Source organism: Saccopteryx leptura, chromosome 8 (genome assembly GCF_036850995.1).
Source record: "Saccopteryx leptura isolate mSacLep1 chromosome 8, mSacLep1_pri_phased_curated, whole genome shotgun sequence".
Lineage (NCBI taxonomy): Eukaryota > Metazoa > Chordata > Mammalia > Chiroptera > Emballonuridae > Saccopteryx > Saccopteryx leptura.
The window spans coordinates 23,249,523-23,266,289 of NC_089510.1; the positions used below are offsets into that span (position 1 = coordinate 23,249,523).

The window sequence follows — 16,767 nt, forward strand, 5'->3', positions numbered from 1 at the left end:
AGCCAATTTTGCCTCTAGAGAAATAATGCTTTTTATACTTGCTAAGCCCTGAATGATAGAGAGTATTAAAATAAGTAGAGTTTTTTACTTATTTGTTTTTGTTTTGTTGCTAGGTATGTAGGAAAGCTAGAGAGAATAAGAAATTTTTTTAACTGTGTTTGTGGTAGCCAATAAAATGGTTTTCATCATTCAAACACCCTAATTAAATTATTTTTAATGAGGTCAAATGCCATATTCATTTTCTTGTGGTTAATTCAATTTAATAAATTAATGTTTTATCTTATTTTGTAACTTAGATGTTTTGAATTGAAATTACTATGTGTTTTTAATAAATTCAAATAGAAAAAAATGTTTAGTTTAAAACTATGTAAAACTTGCTATTCCCTTAATGGAAAAAAAATCGAGAATACATTTATAAAGGGGTTCACAAGGATTGTGTTTATTTATTTATTTACAAAATTAAGAAATATTATTTAATAAAAATTTTATATTTGTTGCTTCCTTGAATAATTTCTATATGCACTATTAGAAAAAATTATGCATCTTCTAAGAGGTGATGTTTTATGTTGCATAGTATGGAGGATATGAAGATGTCTAAAATTTAGCAAAACTTTTGAAACAAAACTAAACTTAACTTCACATATATCATGGATTAAATTCATGAATTAATATGGGTTTTATTGAGTTATATAAAACATATAATTTCATAAGAATGAGAAGGATATGGAAGGCATCAAGGAGAAAAGAGCACAGTTCCTTTGGGGTTATATCATAAGCAAAATAAATTACCAAAAGTGTCTTTTGGCCTGACCAGGCAGTGGCACAGTGGATAGAGCCTTGGACTGGGATGCGGAGGACCCAGGTTCGAGACGCCGAGGTCACCAGCTTGAGCGCAGCCTCATCTGGTTTGAGCAAAGCTCACCAACTTGGACCCAAGGGGTAACTCAGTCTGCTGAAGGCCCGCGGTCAAGGCACATATGAGAAAGCAATCAATGAACAACTAAGGTGTTGCAAGGAAAAACTAATGATTGATGCTTCTCATCTCTCTCTGTTCCTGTCTGTGTGTCCCTATCTATCCCTCTCTCTGTCTCTGTAAAAAATAAAAAAAGTGTCTTTTGGAAACAGTAGAATATTTCACATTGCCAAGATATAGTACGTACATAGCAAAAGTAATTCACTAACCTCTAATTAAACTTCTAGAAAAATATATAAATAGGTTAGAACCAGTTTTTTTGAAAAACACAAATGCCAAAGAAGGAGTTATTACATAGGTAATATAGAGCCATGAAAAACACTGATTTGAAGAATGACATGGTAAAAGATATAGTTTCCTGGCAGCAATTAGCAAAATCGATATAACTATAGAATTGTAAGTAACACCAACTATGTGATGTAAACTTAAAAGTTTCTCAAAATCTGTTCTGAAGATCTAAGAAGCTAGTTTTCACTGTTCTAAAAAGTCTTGAAACATTTTCAGTGTTTTTATTTATTTTTTATTTATTCATTTTTTTAAAGGAGGGGAGAGAGAAGGATAGAGAGAGATAGAGAGAGAGAAGGGGGGAGGAGCTGGAAGCATCAACTCCCATATGTGCCTTGACCAGGCAAGCCCAGGGTTTCGAACCGGTGACCTCTGCATTTCCAGGTCGATGCTTTATCCACTGCGCCACCACAGGTCAGGCTTCAGTGTTTTTATAATTAAAACATTTGTATTAGGGTAATCCTAACTACTATAACAAAAACAACCCATAAGCCATTTATTTCTCACTTGTATAAAATTATATGTGGGTAAGAGATAGTAAGAATTGAAATGTTCTTTACACTTATATCTAATGTTCTCCATGTATAACTATTAATATTTTTTTATTTGAGAGGAGAAAGAAGGCATATTTGTATATTTACTTTAAATTTTCTTTCATAGTCCACCAACACAAATTCCTTGAAATGACTAAGTTAAAAATGTTGTACATAACAATACATGATAATAACATCCTTTAGATTTATTTTGCTTTGTAGTATATTGATTTTCCCCAAAAGTGGCCCATACTGGGAGAAAAATATTCATGAATTTAAGCAGTTTTATTTTTTTTTAAATAACAAACCGACAATTAAAAAGAATCCAAAAATAAGCAACAAAACCATTATGTAGTGCTACTGAAGAGGTCTGATTTGAGGTTTAGATCGTGGAATACTTGGCTAGATCCAATTAAGTGATAAGAAAGTTTTTTCCTGAGTATCCCACAAACTACAAGGCAAACTCATATGTGTTCATCAAAGTTAGAAATTGCTTTCTGTCAATAAACTTAGAGAACCTTGCAAATAAAAAGAAAAGAATGTTATAACATTGCTCTACATCATGACCTTTAGTGCATAACAGTAATGATTCTGCTTATTTATTTTGTATTTTCTGTAATCCCTTTAACATCTTTTCCTTGCCAGACCAGGTGGTGGCACAGTGGATACAGAGTAGGACTGGGATGCAGAGAACCCAGGTTCAGAACCCTGAAGTTGCTGGCTTGAGCACGGGTTCATCTGGTTTGAGCAGGGCTCATCAGCTTGAACCCAAGTTTACTAGTTTGAACAAGGGGTCACTCGGTGTGCTCTTGACACCCCTCCACCCCCCTTCAAGGCACATATGACAAAGCAATCAATGAACGACTAAGGAGCCACAACAAAGAATTGATGCTTCTCATCTCTCTCTCTTTCTGTCTGTCCCTATATGTTCCTCTGTCTGTCTCTGTTTCTGTCACACACACACACACACACATACACACACACACACACCTTTGCCTTATTTATTATTTATGCATTGTACTTAACTTATTGACTCTTTTTTTCCTTTGATTCTTCAGTGGGAAGAAATCAGTGGCGTTGATGAGCATTATACACCCATAAGGACTTACCAGGTGTGCAATGTAATGGAACATAGTCAAAATAATTGGCTGAGGACAAACTGGGTTCCCAGGAACTCAGCTCAGAAGATCTACGTGGAGCTCAAGTTCACTCTACGGGACTGTAATAGCATTCCATTCGTTCTGGGAACTTGCAAGGAGACTTTCAACCTGTACTACATGGAATCTGACGACGACCACGGGGTCAAGTTTCGTGAGCATCAGTTTACAAAGATTGACACCATTGCAGCTGATGAAAGTTTCACTCAAATGGATCTTGGGGACCGTATTCTAAAACTCAACACTGAAGTTAGAGAAGTAGGTCCTGTCAACAAAAAGGGATTTTATTTAGCTTTTCAAGACGTTGGGGCTTGTGTTGCTTTGGTGTCTGTGAGAGTGTACTTCAAAAAGTGCCCCTTTATAGTGAAGAATCTGGCTATGTTTCCAGACACAGTACCAATGGATTCCCAGTCCTTGGTGGAGGTTAGAGGTTCCTGTGTTAACAACTCCAAGGAGGATGATCCTCCCAGGATGTACTGCAGCACAGAAGGTGAATGGCTTGTACCCATTGGCAAGTGCTTGTGCAATGCTGGCTATGAAGAAAGGGGTTTTATGTGCCAAGGTAAGTCTTCTTTATTTTTCTTCAAATGGTATTTCTCACCTATGAGTTTATCATAGAGTAACTGAAAGAAATGAATTTAGTCTGAACTCACTTGGCAGCAAAACATGCTTTAAACTTAACAGAATCTATTTATAGACTCAATTTATCCCACTTGATGTGTTGATTCATAGTTTATTTTAGAAATATTAACATGTTTGAGTATGTGGTGCTGGCATACACCCCACTAGAGGTGTTACATATGCTAAATTTAAGTTTTATCTGCTATTTAATGACTATGGTAGTATAACTCTAAGAAAAAATACTTTTCTCTCATTTTTATATAGACAGAAGAAACATTGACACTCATTAGATTACTCAAGTAAACTAATTCTGTCAGAATTAAATATTGTGTTGTCTGAGTTTCTGCTTTTCTATCTTTTAGCAGTATGAACTACATTGCTATTAAATACAGTCTTTTCTTATACACTGAATTTTTAAATGAAAAATACATGAGAAAAGTTAAATACCATTCTTTAGAATCTAGTCTGTTTTAACACCTTTTTTTGCTATTATACTCTGCCAAAGAAATTGAGTTTAGTATTCTACTTCCAGCCATTCAGTAAGTCTCATGTCCTTGGGGAAGAAATTAATATAGTTTGTACATAAATTCACCTTTCTAACAATATGAAAAGAGCAAAGCATTTGCTTTGCCTACAGACATAGAAAAAATTTTAATGAGAACAAATGGTACACTTTAGCCTCGTACTTCTGGTTGTTATTTAGATCTTTGGCAAGCACCATTACAATACTGTTACTAATTATAGTTTTGAAAGTTCTAAAATTGAAACAACATACTATTTACCACTTGCTTATTATATACATGAGTGGAGAGAAGTCTCACTAGCCTTTATATTCTACTTTAAATTGTATTTTATTACCATGGTATTATTTGTGACACATGATATTTATGAGATTAATTTTCAATAAAGTAATTAAGGCCTGGCTCAAGAGAATTAAATAATTGTTAATTCCATCTAATTTGATCCCTATGGAACCAATCTCTGGTATTCACACCAGGAGAGGAATAGATGAGTCTCCATTTTAATAATATGTATCACTTTAAGCAAAGCTATTTCATAAAATAGTTCATTCAGCAAGAAACCTAATTATTAGATGTTTGGATTTTAAATAATTTTTATATAGTGTTATATATCTCATTCAAAGTTATACAAATAGAAAAATAAGTATCAGTCAAGTAAACAGATCACAAAGGTGTGTTGATAGAAATAAATAAAGCATTCAAATTATTAGCTCATTACACATGCTGTCTTGAGAACAAACTTTAGTAGAATTGGTTTTTAGAAAGAGTACATTAAGTTTTATTCAGAAAGTTCACAATAAACTCAGAATTCCTACCTTTTAAAAACCTTATTTTAATTTACTCAACCATTTTTTATATAAAAGTAACTACTATGCTATTCAGTGATACCCCATGTCAAATTACTCCTGGAGAAAACATTTATGTCAAAGTTTATGTACACCATTAAATTGTTTACTTCATTATGTTGAAGGATAGCAACAGCATCTCTTTGCTATAAAAATGCATTTAAAAATACTAATTTCAGAATAAAATATTCATATACACAAATACAAGATATTATAAGAAAATATCTTGAAGATAAACCAATGAAAATAATTCTAGTAGAATCACAAATGGTGAGTGAAATGGGATGTGACTGAAATTTAAAAGGGAATGGCTTATTTTTGTTTTATTTATTTATTTACTTATTTATTTTTAATTTTCGTTAGAAAGTTAAATTGAATGGGGTGACATTAATCAATAAGAGTACATAGGTTTCAGGTAAACACTTCTATAGTATTTGAGCTATTGATTGTGTTGTGCACCCATCACCCAAAATCAAATCATTTTCCGTCACCTTACATTCATCCCTCTTGACTGCCCTCCTGCACAGCCACCTTCCCCTGGTAACCACTTCACTTTTATCTATGTTTATGAGTCTCACTTTTATGTACCACTTATATGTGAAATTATATAGTTCTTTGCTTTTTCTGACTTACTATTTCACTCAGTATAATGTTCTAAACCTCCATCCATGTTGTCATAAATGGCACTGTGTCATGATTTTTCATAGCTGAGTAGTGTTCCATTATATCATATATATATATACCACATCTTCTTTATCCAATCCTTTATCAAAGGACACTTTGATTGTTTCCATGTCTTTGCCACTGTGAATAATGCTGTGATGAACATGGGGGTGCATGTGACTTTATGTACCAGTGTTTTCAAGACTCTGGATAGATACCCAGTAAAGGGACCGCTGAGTCATAAAGTAGTACTTTTCTTAATTTTTTGAGGAACCACCATACTTTCTCCCATAATGACTATAACAGTTTACATTCCCACCGTCAATGCATAAGCGTTCCTTTTTCTCTATAGCCTCTCCAATATTTGTTATTACCTGTATTATTGATAACAGCTGATTGAACAAGCGTGAGCTTATATCTCATTGAAGTTCTGATTTTTATTTCTTTAATAGCTAGTGAAGATGAGCATTTTTTCGTTATGTAATTATGGTGAAGCATATTCTTGCAGTTATTTTTTGACAGGTGCTGATGTTGTAAGATGTGTTTTGCCTTTCTCTCTTTTCATAATTAACAAATCTGTATTCAGGTTATTAGACAGTGTTTCAAAGTATTCTACTTTGTTCTGAATTACAGTAGTATTTGGTATAAAACAAGTTGATTTTAACAAATACTAGTTTTAATTTGTCAGTTTAGTACATAATGTATTATGTCCTAAAAAGCCAGTGCTCAATGAATGAATTCTCCAGACTTGGATCTGTAATAGTGGAGGCCGGCATGGCGTGAGGCTTCCAATGTTGACATCATAGCCGGTGATGGTGCTGATGTTTGTTATGGTTTCCTTTCTTAATCTTTAATTTTTGGTAGGTTTTTAATAAGCTTGTAAGCTTGTCAGAATAGCTTGCTATGACTCTTACAAATCAATGTTTGATCACAAGTACTTCAGCCACACAGAAATGGTTATACTTCAAAAAAGCCAAAAATAAGGCCCTGGCCGGTTGGCTCAGCGGTAGAGCGTCGGCCTGGCATGTGGGGGACCCGGGTTCGATTCCCGGCCAGGGCACATAGGAGAAGCGCCCATTTGCTTCTCCACCCCCCCCTTCCTCTCTGTCTCTCTCTTCCCCTCCCGCAGCCAAGGCTCCATTGGAGCAAAGATGGCCCGGGCGCTGGGGATGGCTCCTTGGCCTCTGCCCCAGGCGCTAGAGTGGCTCTGGTCGGGGCAGAGCGACCTCCTGGAGGGGCAGAGCATCGCCCCCTGGTGGGCAGAGCGTCGCCCCTGGTGGGCATGCCGGGTGGATCCTGGTCGGGCGCATGCGGGAGTCTGTCTGACTGTCTCTCCCCGTTTCAGCTTCAGAAAAATACAAAAAAAAAAAAAGCCAAAAATAAGAAGATAGCTATAGAAACATGTGTTTTATGAGTTTAGTTTTATTGTGTTTGCTTTTCTGTTCACAAAAAAAAATATCATGCCACTCTTTTAAAGAGAAATAGAGCAATACTTTCTTCTACCCACTATTTGGAGTGAAATATAGACAGATTTTGAACACATCAGGAGAATTTTATAGCACAATGATCTGTAACCATAGGCTTTCATTGCCTAAGATAGAGGAAAATGAAGCTCCATCACTTGACTTCAGCAAACCTTCAATAAGCGCCTACTTCATTCCAAGAACTATAGAAAGAATTCAAAGATTTGTTTAAATGTTCATTAAGTACTTATGAGATGCCAGATACTGTGTTAACTTAGTAAAATGAATGGGTTATTTCACTTTAAAAAAAATAGAAGACTGGATAAAGAAGATGTGGCACATATACACCATGGTATACTATTCGGCCATAAGAAATGATGACATTGGATCATTTACAATAAAATGGTGGGATCTTGATAACATTATACGGAGTGAAATAAGTAAATCAGAAAAAAACAAGAACTGCAGGATTCCACACATTGGTGGGACATTAAAACGGGACTAAGAGACATGGACAAGAGTGTGGTGGTTATAGGGGGCAGGGGGAGAGAAGGAGAGAGAGGGGGAAGGGGAGAGGGAGGGGGAGGGGCACAAAGGGAAACCAGTTAGAAGGTGACGGAGGACAATCTGACTTTGGGTGATGGGTATGCAACATAATTGAATGACAAGATAACCTGGATATGTTTTCTTTGAATATATGTACCCTGATTTATTGATATCACCCCATTAAAATTAATAAAAAAATACCTGTTGATACATACTACTATTACCTGTATTTAAAAAGTGAGAACAAGCACTGGCCAGTTGGCTTCAGGTTAGAATGTCAGCCTGGCATATGGAAGTCCCAGGTTCAATTCCTGGCCAGGGAACACAGGAGGGGAGCTCATCGTTCTCCACCCTTCCCTCTCTCCTTCCTCTCTGTCTCTCTCTTCCCCTCCTGCAACCAAGGCTCCATGGAGCAAAGTTGGCCCAGGAGCTGAGGATGGCTCAGGTTCTAGAATGGCTCTGGTTGCAATGGAGCAATGCCACAGATAGGCAGAGCATCGCCCCCTTTGTGGGCATGCCGGGTGGATCCCAGCTGGGTGCATGCGGGAGTCTGTCTCTCTGCCTCCCCACTTCTTACTTCACAAAAATACAAAAAAAATAAAAAATTTAAGAAAAGTGAAAACAAAGCTTTGGTAGTTCAAATATCTTGCCTTAAATTCCTTAATGAGTGAGAAAGAGAGTTGACATCTGAAATCAGGCTGTGTGATTCCAAAGTCTGCAGCCATAATCTCAACGCACACTCTTTCCCTATGATTTAGTCCCGTGGTGACAGAGGCTAGGAATCTTAAAAGGACAGAAATTCTTCTGGAGTTAGAGTACTGTATATTGCAGCATGAGCAGGGCCACGAAGGGTTGGCACAAAGTAACCAAATATCTGTTAATATAACGTTGTATCTATTTCAGTTAATTTCACAGATTTTTTTTTTTTATTTCTAGATTTTTAAGAAAAAAGAATTGTAAGCCAAAATTTTATTTGTGGAAAGATTAGGTTTGGTCTATTCTAATAAAATCTGGATATGTGAATTGTCATGCACCTTCAATATGCATTAGAAGTCTACCAAATTTAATTCAGTTAGTGTTTTTTTACCACTTCTGATTAAAAATTAATAATGTGCCAGACACAGGGGAAACATCGATAAATAAGTCATTGTATCTACCTTCAGGCATTCACAATCTTGTATAAAAGACAGATAAATGAATGAATAATTGTAGTGCGAGACAGACCAATAAAGCTTCTATTCATAGTTCAAAAATGCCTTGGTAATTTAGGGGAAGAAGAGATTAATTTTGAGTACTTCAAATTAATAATGAAAATTGTTTATTAATAATAAGAAACCTTTGCATGGAAAGTTTGGAATCTTTACTATTGTGCTTAGAAATTTTGGCATAAGGAAAAAGGGCTAGTGCCCTTACACAGCTTACATTTTTCTAAAGGTGAACTTTATAATTTGTTTATTGAATCACTATATTAAAATCTCAAAATGTGGAAAAGTTTCATTGAAATTCAGTGGTTGTTTCACAGGGAGGCCTTATAGAAGGTCTACATTTTATAACTAGGTTGTTTTCTGACATTAGTAACGAAATATTTTGAATTATCTATTCCACTGTAGGAAGATATTTGGGACAATTACTAAATGATGAAATGTGACAATCTCTGTTTGATAAAAAAGCTCATCAATCACTTTCAGAGTCAAAAGCAAAACCAAAATTGTCTTTGTATAGGACCAGAATTCTAACCATGGCATTATCTATTTTTATGTATAATGCAAACTTTCACACAGACCACTTTTTCTAAAATAAGAAAAGGTAAAATCATGTAATATTTGCCTTTCTCTGACTGGCTTATTTCACTTAACATAATACTCTCAGAGCCACCAATTCTGTTCTAAAAGGTAAGATTTCCTTCCTTTTTAGGCTGAGTAATATTCTATTGTAGAAATTGATACAGCTTTTTTTTTTTATTTACTCACCTAGTGATGGGAACTTGAGCTCCTTGCATATATCAGCAATTGTTAACAACACAACCACAAACATATGGTGCATATAATTTTTTGAATTAGTGCTTCAGATATCTTCAGATATATTCACAAAAGTGGAATCATTATGTTGTAAGGCAGTTTCATTTTTAAATTTTAGAGAAAACTCCATAATGTTTTCCACAGTGGTTGCACCAATTTGCAGTCCCACAAATAGTGCATGAAGGTTCCCTTTCCTTTGCATCCTCACCAACTTCTTTGCTGATTTATTGATGCTAGACATTCTGACAGATGTGAGATGAATCTGATGAACAGAATAAACAAGCCAACAAAATAGAGCTCGACTGAGAGATACAAAAAAACATATCAACAGTTGTCAGAAGGAAAAGGGTGTTGGGAAGTTCTTTTAAAAAAGTGAAGAAGTGAAGGCATTAAACAAACAAAAGCAAAACAACATAGATACAGACAACAGTATGGTGATTACAAGAGGGGAAGGGAGGTGAGGGGAGACAGAGAGGGAAAGAAGAGATAAATGGTGATAGAAGGAAATGTGACACAAGGTGGCAAACACACAATACAATATCTAGATGATGTATTTATAAAGGTGTACATTTGAAAGCTGTGTACACTTATTAAGCAATGTCACCCTAATAGATTCAATAAAAAAATAATAACTAAAAAGAGAAAAAAAATAAATAATTGTACTATCTAATTTAATCATTTATTCAATTATTAAACATTTGTTAAGCCTCTAATATGTGCTAAATCCTATTACACACTAGAAAAAAAAAGCTGAACATATCACTGCTAAATTTGTTTGGTTGATAGTTCAAAAATGTGAGTGTTTCTGTGTGTGTGTGTGTGCATGCGTGAAAGTGATATAAGTCTTAAAATGTAAAATGTTTTAGTCTCTGTCTCCAAAGAAACATAGATTTTTAACTGGCTTACTAAAATGAGCTAGGTTAATAATAGTTTTAAACTGAAAAAGAGGTACTAGTTTCAGTGAGGATGGAGACAGTGATATGAGAGGATATAAGTGATGAAAAATTAATATTTTCCACAATTAAATTCTTTATGTTGTCATATCTCAAATTAATGATAAAAGAAGAAATTGTGGTGTCTGTTAATATATTGTGTGAGTGGCCCAAATTTCATTTGGGTCATGTTCCTGGAATCTGGAAAAACTTACTGGAGGTTAAGAATACAGTCAAATTGCAGGTTGAATTGTTTCTATAAGATTTTAATAGCCTGAGCAGGTGGTGGCACAGTGGATAGAGCATTGGACTGGGACCCAGAGGACCCAGGTTCAAGACCCTGAGGTCACCAATTTAAACTTGGGCTCATCGGGTTTGAGCAAGGCTCATCAGCTTGAGCCCAAAGTCGCTGGCTCAAGCAAGGGGTCACTCGGTCTGCTGTAGTCCCCTGGTCAAGGCACATATGAGAAATCAATCAATGGACAACTAAGGAACTGCAACAAAAAATTGATGTTTCTCATCTCTCTCCCTTCCTGTCTATCTGTCCCTCTCTCCCTCTCTCTGACTCTCTCTGTCTCTGCCACAAAAAGAAAAAAGAAAAAGAAGATATTAATAAATCTTTTTTTAAAAGATTATAATTAAAATTATTAATCTAAGTCATGTAATGTTTCCTTTCAATCATTGGCTATCTTGATTTATGTAACTTATTTCATTTGGGAAATCTTTCATACTTCTTACATTCCAGAATAACTTTTTTCACATTTAAGATGGGAAGTGCAAGGAAATTGTATATTAATTCCAAGGGAAACTCATGATCTTTATTGTTGTTTTTTTTTAAAAAAATCCTGGCTAATAAATTGTGTTATCTGCTTTGATTCAGTTTGAAGAGAAGAAATGAGAATGCTAATGGCTTTTTATATAGTCAATTAATTACATTTGGGGCATATACTGGGAGGTTACTATAAATATCCTTGCTCCTACAAATTTTATTTGGACTTAATGTACCAAATACCTTATTAATGTCACTGAAGAATCTGTAGCTCTGTTTTATCTCTGTGCATTCACTGTGGAATGCTAACTTTGTTTCTTGTTCTTGAACATTAGCAGCTTTACAGAAAAATGTGTTTGATGTGATATATGAAGACGTCTAGCATTTTTGAAGATTATTCATAATTATGTTTGTTTCACCTAAGATTTAACAATACCAAGCCTTACTCTCCACTTATTTCTTTATACATTCAGAAACTGTCTTTAAAAAGCTGTCAAGGTTTCAATAACAGAATGATTAAGAGATTCTGCTTCCTCTGCTGAAGAGCTCGAAAAAATGAAAAGTCTCAGTAAAATGTTTCTTAGCACCTATTGTGTCTATGTGCACTTTCTAAAACTGCAACGTGTTCCTCTGTCTTAATGAATTCCAGTTGTTTTAAGACTGGAAGCTCCTTGAGAAGATGGACTATCTCTTGTCTTTTTATCAAAACAGTGTGCCTGTTTTGATAAACAGTGTGCCTGTAATTTTCTCAGTTGGGTTATTTTGCATGAATAAATATTGAGAGATTTCTATGCTAACTACATGTTCTTACAATGTAAGTTCTGGAGAGAAATACCACCTTGTATTATTCATCTTTGAACTCGTGACATCTTTCAGAATGACTTGCACATAAAGATGTTCATGTTTCTAATTTGAAATGAGCACTTTTGACTATTAGATCACATACAGATGCAACAAGACTAGATTTCTCTGAACTATCATTATAGTAATGACTAGATGAAGTAAAGTAATAATATGTTATATGCTGGGAAAATACTTTTTTTTTATAAATTCATGAGAAATACTATTTTTTTCTGATTTGCAAAAATCAATTACCATTAGTTTCATACCTATGATAAAGAGATCTATTTATAAAGAAGCTGAAATTTGTTCCTTAATTTAAAACATTTATGTCCTAAAGTATGCATTCATCTTTAATGACTGCACTGAAATTATCAGGTTACTTACCTTAAATTATGACAATTTTATTTGATTGTCCTAATTATAAAAAGACAGCCTTTTATTCTAACTTTGCCTATAATAGCTGGATACCTATGACATTTTAAATAAATAAATTTACTTGAATAAAAAATATGCCACTAAAAATAATAATCTAAATAACTTTCAAATTAATTAAGCAGATACATATGACAGCTTTATATTAGCTATAAAACTTTTGATTTATACAAGTTTCTATATCTTCTCACTCATCTATTTAATATTATGACAGCATTAACGTGGTGCAGAAACTTCAAGTTTGTTCTCAGATTTGTTTTTATTTAATTGTTCTATTTAACAATATTCTTTTGTGTTGTTAAGTATCATTGCTTGGGCTCAAGAGACCCAATAATGCTGTTTATCATTTGTGTGGCTAAGTAGGTTAAACCTCAGTTTTCTCATCCACAAAATGGGACTTATAATATTTATCCTTTAGAATTGACAAGGAATGTGTTTCTTAGCCCATGGTAGAGTATGTAGCCCTGGACAAAATGATCTGTCAGTCATCAGAACTTTTGGGACACATTCCTTTACTTGCTTTCTTGTTCTAACACTTAGATATGACAAGCTTACCCCTTTAATAGTTTATACCTGGACTTTAGCTTTTGACTTTAGAGATACCTTGATGAAGAGAGAAAATGTCTTCTAATTAATTTATATAATTATGTATTTATTAATAGTCATTGGTTGTCTACCTTCTTTCAAACAGGTTCTCCCTCTTTGAAAAGACTGCCTTTTTAGTTCCACTAAACCTCCATTCTATTCAGTCATAGGTGATATTTCCTCTAGTGTCTTATTGTTAGCTTTTTTTTCCTTTTTCTAAACAGCTCTTGATTTTTCCCATCTGGTATATGTCTCAGTTGCTTATTGTTTCTAAGATGTGTATTTTCATTGGTTTTTCAAAATCAGCCTTAAGTGGATATTTTTATATTGTCTACCCAGAAAAATATTCCAGTTTTAACTGATGTAAGTTTAGGAAACAAACAAATAACAGAGCAAAATAAAATAAAAATGCTAGATTTTAAATATATTAAATCTTGAATGATCTCGCACTGTGTTCTGTTCTAACATTCATTATATAGAAGACTAGATTAGATTAGTGAAGAGGATATGATAATAATGTCCTTACCTTGCAGAAATTATGTTGTGAGTCAAAAATAAGTAATCAATCAAGTAAGTAAAATATTTGAGCCATTTTACTTGACTTTGTGTAGTACTAACTGTATTTGACTATTTAAAGTATTTATTATATATACTTAAAAATCACCTAAATTGTAAAAAAGGCAGCAAAGAAAATATAAATTTTATAAAATAAATACAATATACTAAATGAATTGCTATGTGATTTTATTTGAAACTTTCAATCAAATGCACTATCTAAACAGCAATCAATTAAAACTCCTTTCAAATATAAAAAAGAGAGAAAAAAGAGAATGTATTTTGTTTGTGACTTATTTAAGAATATAGTTTATCTTTGAGTCTGTAAAAAGACAAACATTATAAATTTGAACCATGGATTTGCATATTTTAGCAACTAGAAAGAAATGTGAATTCTTAGTTCTGTATATACTACAAATCAGATTATTTTGAGCAGTCAAAAACAATTTAATTGCAAACATATTAAGGAAAGATATGCCTGTTCTTATATTTAAGGAGTGAAACAAATTTCTATCTAACCATTTAAATACCTCATAATGAATAAAAACAAATTAAATGATCAATACTAAATGATCATAAAATACCTTAAAAATCCTAGGTGGTTTTTAAAGTGTTAGTAACATTCTAGTACAGAATTACAACTAATTAAGAACTGCAGTGTTTTAGTAAAATTGTATTCCTTTATCCTATATGGGTTAATTTAGTTAAATAATCTTATTAATTCCATTGCTCAAAAAAGAGGAAAATAGTACAATATTTTTTATTTTACTAATTTTTATCATAAACCAAAAGACCATTTTATAATTCGGTATTATGATATTTTCCTCAGGTTTTAACCTAGTTTGTAGTCAGCTCTTACTAAACTAGTGTTGGGTATCTGCTTTTGAGATACAAGTTCTTTTTTTTTTCAATAGATGCAAAATAATTAGCCAAAATTTAATCTGGTCATAAAAAATTCTTACAAAAAAATAAGTATAATGTTCTTAATTCGAAAGTGTGTCCATCAAAATCCTATAGACAGATACAAGTTCTTTATTGTACATTGCTAAGTTGTGTGAAGCTTCAGAGGCTTTAACTGGTTTGATCCAAATAATAATTTAGGTAACACATATATGCCAAATATATAGTCTTTGGAGAACATAAATAATTTGCCCACAGACTAATTTATTTGTTTAAGAGTCTCTCTGGTGTAAAATATGAATTAAGCCTCCCCAAGACAGTATTCACTGAAAGAAAATAAGACATGGAAAAAATATTTTCAACTACAGAAAGAAAAATAGCTCTGATATTACTCGAAAGAAGTTATTTCTGTCATTGCATTTTAGTCTCATTTTCAAAGATAGACCAGAACATTACTTTGTACACCATTCACTAAGGACCTATTAATGTCAACTCCTCTGAAAGTGATTAGAATTTTCCAAGAAAAAGCCATATCTATGCCCATTTTTATAAGAGAGGGAATATTGGTTATTTTGAATATAGAAAAGTTATACTGACTTGGGCATCTTAGTAAATAGCATCTTGTTATATAGCTTGTGGGTCTGCTATCATAATAAACTGTTAACTCTCTCATAAGACAATGCAGGAAGTCTTGAAATTTAATTTTAATTTTAATATTTATTTTATTTTACTTTATTTTTTTGACAGAGACAGAGAGTCAGAGAGAGAGACAGATAGGGACAGACATACAGGAAGGGAGAGAGATGAGAAGCATCAATTCATCATTGTGGAACCTTAATTGTTCCTTGATTGCTTTCTCATATGTGCCTTGATGGGTGGGAGGATTACAGCAAAGCGGGGGACCTCTTGCTCAAGCCAGCAACCTTGGGTTTCAGCCAGTAACCATGGGGTCATGTCTATGATCCTGTGCTCAAGCCAGTGACCTCACACTCAAGCTGGTGAGCCGTGCTCAAGTCTGTGACCTTAGGGTTTCCAATCTGGGTGCTTCATTTCCCAGTCCGATACTCTCTCTACTGTGCCACCTCTTGGTCAGGCTAATTTCTATTTCTTTAACTTAGACCACTAGAGGTTTATTTAGAAAATTTTTTCCTGGTTCTTCTTTGTGCTTGCCATTTTGTTAAACAAATTTTTTAAAAAACTTATATGTTATGTAGGCTATGGCTTTTTAAAAAATATTATTTATCTTTGATTTTTCAAACTTATGCTTTTGTTTCCTAACTATGAAGATATTATCAATTTTATATTTTAAACTTTGGAGGTTGCAATGTAATTTTTCAAAATGCATGTAACAATTCTAAAAGGGGATTGTTAATATTTTATTAAGTTCCTAATTATTGGTTTCATTGGTTTAGTTGACCTCTCTCAGAAGAAGATAAAGCAAACAGTATGAAAATAACTGATAACTAGATCTTTTTCTCCCTCTTGAGATTACTAGATTCTGTGAAATGCACTAGTAATAGTTTCACAATGATTGCTTTGTCAGCACAACTTCATTGAACACTTTCCACCTTCTTTCTCCTGATTTCTCCACCCACTTAGGTCTGTGTTTGGAGTTCTGACAATCTCTTATTAGTTCCAGAGTAGAGCTTAGGAAAGCAAATAAGGGTTTACATTACAGCTCTGACAGCTGGCAGTAAACTTTAATGGAGAGCAATTGTAGAGAGAAGTATAAGTTTTGATAATATTTGATGAAAGTGCTCTTAAAGCAAGAACTACGTATTTGGAAAGGATCTTATGACCAGGAAGATTGTTTGTATGATCTGCTGTTCTCACATCTCATCTTCTAGGATGTGGACTAACATCCTATTGGCAGATAACTCTATAATCACTTAGGGATGCCTTTTTTTTTTTTTTTTTTTTTACAGAGACAGAGAGAGAGTCAGAGAGAGGGATAGATAGAGACAGACAGACAGGAACAGAGAGAGATGAGAAGTATCAATCATCAGTTTTTCGTTGCAACAGCTTAGTTGTTCATTGATTGCTTTCTCATATGTGTCTTGACCATGGGCCCTCAGCAGACCGAGTAACACCTTGCTCAAGCCAGCGACCTTGGGTTCAAGCTGGTG

The 16,767-nt window shown here is 33.9% G+C and overlaps 1 protein-coding gene across 2 annotated transcripts in view; it reads left to right on the forward strand.

Moving 5' to 3' along the window:
- Positions 1-16,767, forward strand: part of EPHA3 (EPH receptor A3) — a 396,391-nt gene that overhangs the window by 105,445 nt on the left and 274,179 nt on the right. For both annotated transcript variants that reach the window (XM_066347040.1, XM_066347041.1), the window contains exon 3: positions 2,850-3,510. In XM_066347040.1, the coding sequence (XP_066203137.1) occupies positions 2,850-3,510 (661 nt within the window). The remainder of the gene's footprint in view (positions 1-2,849; positions 3,511-16,767) is intronic.